The 4,735-nt window shown below is 40.2% G+C and overlaps 1 protein-coding gene across 1 annotated transcript; it reads right to left on the minus strand.

Annotated features, from left to right (window-relative positions):
- Positions 1-423: 423 nt before the first annotated feature.
- Positions 424-4,348, minus strand: LOC119320238 (bZIP transcription factor RISBZ1-like). Its single transcript, XM_037594393.1, has 7 exons — positions 4,175-4,348; positions 3,659-4,110; positions 2,941-3,031; positions 2,645-2,765; positions 1,898-1,973; positions 1,680-1,805; positions 424-1,044 (listed from the first exon to the last, which is right to left on the minus strand). The coding sequence occupies exons 2-7, from the start codon at positions 4,088-4,090 to the stop codon at positions 664-666; spliced, it is 1,227 nt and encodes a 408-aa protein (XP_037450290.1). The 5' UTR covers positions 4,091-4,110; positions 4,175-4,348; the 3' UTR covers positions 424-663.
- Between the last annotated feature and the right edge of the window lie 387 nt (positions 4,349-4,735).

Consider the following 4,735-nt stretch of genomic DNA (forward strand, 5'->3'; position numbering starts at 1 on the left):
AAAATTATGCATCAAGAGAAAATTATTTGACGAGCTTGACCTCGGCCCTATCGTTAGTGACTATACATCGAGGAATTTTAGAATTTTTTAAAGGTGAAATCTATAATTATCTCATATGTATATTGTTTTTATGTATTTAACTGATTATTTGTAATATTTTATATGTGCATATATCTTTTATTATTACTATATTTTTTATTCTAGGGGCCCCTAGTTTTGGATTCGCCCCGGGCCCCCAAAATTTCAGGACCGGCCCTGGCTCCAACACACCATAAACACATGGAGTTACAATACATATGGAAAAGTTTTTTTGAAAGATATGCAAAGTAAAACTTGCCATAAAAGCGTCCTAATAGAAAATAAACGACCATATAGTGGGTTGTTCATAGATAATTAAAGTGTTATGAAGAAATATGAGGAAGATAAAAAGTCTGACTCAACCACATCACTTTATTGTCCAATAACCTTTAATATATGGTTATCAGAGACCAACTATGTCTAGATTCTTATTCTGAAACAACAACAATAGATATTTCTTAAACAAGTCTAAGAAATGTCCACTTAACAAGCCGAGAAACCACTATAAATACCCCCAACGGTCAACAACAACAATGAAAATAATTAAAAAAACAATTCCTGCTCAGGTCTCTCATATAATTCCTACTACATCATCATGTTGACTATTTCATTTGAATCCAATGTAGTAGATTCCCGTTGCGGAGTAGGTGTCGATGTAGGAATACCTATGTGCATCATTTGCGGGTGATGATCCAGGCATGACATAGGTTGCATATGTAGCGAAGACATTTGATCATGGATCTGGAACGCCGGAGCTGGCTCGGGGATGTAGTTGTTTTTCACAGCAAAAACTGTTGTTGTAGTGGGGAGGTAGCTAAGTGAGGTGTTCTGGGTTGGCAATGGATTATCACAGATACCATCCAATGGGGAGCCACTGAAAGGAATCCTGAGAGATGTGCCAGATATTGCTTGAGGAAAATTGTTGGTGCATGTAACCCTCTTCATAGTTTCCTCGGCCATCTTTACCTGCAATGCAACCATGTTAAATGTTAAACACCTACACAAGTTAATATATTGTCCACAATGAAACTATGTTTGTTCTTTCTTTAGAGCTGAATGTAATCTACTATGTCGTTGCATTGGTTGTCACCATTCACGAGTTGATTCGTTACTACATTTAATGCAAGAATTTGATGGAGAAGAAGGATAAACATTTGTGGCCATCAAGACTTGGTACCCATGCCTCTCCATTGGATGCATGGAATCACCTAACGATTTGAACTTCAGGTCGACATCACCATCTTCGCACCTATTTTCTCGGGCATATTAATTTTTGTTCATACTTCGTTTGCACAGTTGCCTTGATTGTTTGTGATGTTCTTGCAACTTTCTGGATTGCTCGCATCACATACAATTGTTAATATAGAATTACACTAAAATACCTTTCGTTTCAACAATATCATTAAAATGATATTATCATTTATATAATTTGATAGTCACCTTTCCACCCCTCCATCCAGTCAACACTATTGATCCTTCAAATTCTCTAAACATTTAATTGGGGTACTGAAACTCATTGTAGCTATGCACATTGACACATGTTTGCTAGAGGATAATTCAGAATTCAATATGTAACACACCAATGTAGAAGCAAGACATACCTTTGCTTCTAGGGTTTCAACATTTGCCTTGAGTACCCTATTGTCAATAGAGATATTAATGTATCTCTGACTTACATCTGCAAGATATCTTATCAAAGAGTTATTTGCGACTCTTAATAGTGAGACCTGTATTGTTTTAGCAGCGGTCATCAGATTCCTTGCTCACGTAGTATGCAATATTCATCTTGAGAAGTAAAATAGTGTTTAAAATATCAGACCTGCTCCTCTAGTTCCTTCGTATGAGCTGCTTTTCTACTCCTTGAGCGTCTCGCCGAATCCCTGTTAGATTCTTTCCTGAAATCATATGAGGAATCTGCTTAAAAGGCGGAACTTGAGGGCTAAACGACAACAAAAATATATGCTCACAAATGTTTGCCAAATATGATAATTGGTATTGGTGTATTTGGCATACAATGTAATTAAACGTAAAATGTTCATTAACGTGCATGAGACATGCACACCCATTTCAATAAGAAGAGGGGTAAAACTGCATGAGATAAAAAAATTGTAGTTTGTGATCACGACAAGCTCCACCAAAAATTCTAACCATGCTAAATCAGGTTTCACACTATGAAGACGCCAACAACAACAAAATAAGATATATCTAGTGAGTCTTCTCACACAAATATCAATTCACCCTCCATATGCAACGTTGATTGCGTGGAAATGTTTCAATTAATTTGTACAACTATATGGATAATAATGCATAAAAAATCATAAATGTGTTCCTAAGTACATGCCAAGGTGCATGAAAATCAATCAAAATTTTGGATAAAATCTAAGGTATAAGCCAACTCCATCCAGTACAAAGCCACAAAGAGACTAACAAAATTGATGTAGGGAAAACTAAAGATAAACAATACAGATATCTCCACATAAGGAAAAAAACATTGCACACACAAGTTATAGTAGAAAAAGTAGGATTTTATGGAAGGACCACGAAATAAATATACAACATATTTTACCTCTTATTCGCTTTCTCTGCACTAATATGCATAGTTCCAATTGTTTGTGCCTCCCCTTCCATATCACCATCCGATGGTGATGGCTCCAATGAGGAAGAGCTAAGTTGATGCACACTGACATCTGCACAACCATATGACATTTGTTGCACGTGAATCTCATTACCCATATGCACACAAATAGTACAGCGAAACAACTATATATGAAAACAAGTGATGCAGTCAACTTAGCTTAGCATATATTATTCCATAATATTGTTTCATAAGTAGTGAAGACGTAACTAGGCACAATTGAGTACCTTCGGTGTGGTTTTCCGAGCCTTGGATGGAATCTGGATTTTGCGATGCTCCATTGTCATGGGAGCTTTGTCGGCAAATTCCCTGAGTGTTCTGTACATGGGTGGACAGGCCAAAAGTGAAAGTTAAACATGAAAGATGCACAATTAATATTTTAGGGACACTATATTCATACGGGAAACAAAGAATTTCTTGAGGGAAATATTTAAACAAAGTGGAAATTATATCTCTTCTCTCCGTATGCAAAATTCCACACATCTTAACCCTAACTCTAATATCTTTCTCCTTGTTGTCGCCACAACCCTCCTAATCAATGCCTTTTCCAGCTCGTGAGAACTGACAAAAATTTACCTCTTTTCAAAATTTAGTAAAAAATATACCCATTCTGGAACTTTTACCAAGTATGACTCTTTTGTGCAACGCTAGCTGTTCTTGTTAGGGATGACGCCAGAGCACCGATGGACACAAAAATGGATAGGCTGGTTCACATATGAGGAAATTCAACTTATTTCCAGAAAAGGCGGTGTCACCCTTAGCAAATCTTGAAATATTGCATACATATTAATTCGCTGATCAAGTTCGACATTTTTTTCTTGAAAAAAAATAGTCAACTGATGTGTATGATTTTTTTATCACAAATCAGAAGTTTCCTTCATTTGTAACTATCGAGCTGCTATGATGATTAAAATAAAGCGATTAGTACTTCGATTAGTAGCATACCCTCAACATGGCGACGGCGGCGAGATGCGCGTCCAACTTCCGTCTCAGCATCGCGTTGTACGCCACGGGGTCCACCTCCGGGCTCGCCGCAGGCGGCGTGGGGATGACCTCCACCGCGCCCACCATCTCATGGACGTCGTACGGCCTCTTGCGGCTCCCCTCGGCCGTGGGATTAGGGTAAAGCGTCGAAGCTTCGGGGTTCGCCACTGGCGCGGTGGGGACGTTGAGCAGCCACGGCTCGTCCACGGACTCGTGGAAGCACCATTCTGTCGCGCACTCGTTCGTCGCGCCACCGCCGACGACCTTGCCGGCGCCCACTCCTCCGAGTCCTCCGGCGAGCACGTGTGCCTCCAGGGGCGGCGACGCGGTCCGGCAGGGGTTAGAGTCGGGCTCGGGCATCGCCTCCTCCAGTGAGAAGAACACGGGCTCCATGGAAGGCTTCCGAAATGGAACTGGGCAAAGGTGATTGATTAGAACAAAATTGGGCGAGGAATGGTAAGGCTTAAACTTTCTAACCCTGTGGGAACCGGCGAAGAGAGGACGGCCGGAGAGGCTATGGCTAACCCATGGGTTGTGTGCTGAACGAGATGGGTTGAGGGTGCGATCCTCTCATGTTTATATTATTTCACTGATACTATACTACTCCCGCCGTTCGGAATTATTTGTCTTGGAAATGGATGATACATCCATTTCTACGACAAGTAATTCCGAACGGAGGGAGTACAAGATTTTTCTGTCTTGAGTACTTGAGATAGATATGACATATAGTACAAATTCAGCTGAACTGATAATGCAGTTTCGGCCGCGGCGCCACGTTAGTCATACTTCCTGTTGTCCAAAAGATGTTCACCTTTTCTGACGGTCTACCATTGTATGGACAAGTGTTTTCGTTCTTGAGAGTACATAGAGAAGTGTGATCCACGGAACCTCATACCATGCAACGTTGTTTGTCATCTTGCATGAGCTTCTACGGTTAACCTGTTCGTCCATGTTCTCTTTATTTAGGTGTTCATGTCTTGTCTCTAGAAACCACAACAAACACATAATGGTGTAATGTATATGCTCGTTTAGCATGAC

Source organism: Triticum dicoccoides, chromosome 1A (genome assembly GCF_002162155.2).
Source record: "Triticum dicoccoides isolate Atlit2015 ecotype Zavitan chromosome 1A, WEW_v2.0, whole genome shotgun sequence".
In the NCBI taxonomy this organism is placed as follows: domain Eukaryota; kingdom Viridiplantae; phylum Streptophyta; class Magnoliopsida; order Poales; family Poaceae; genus Triticum; species Triticum dicoccoides.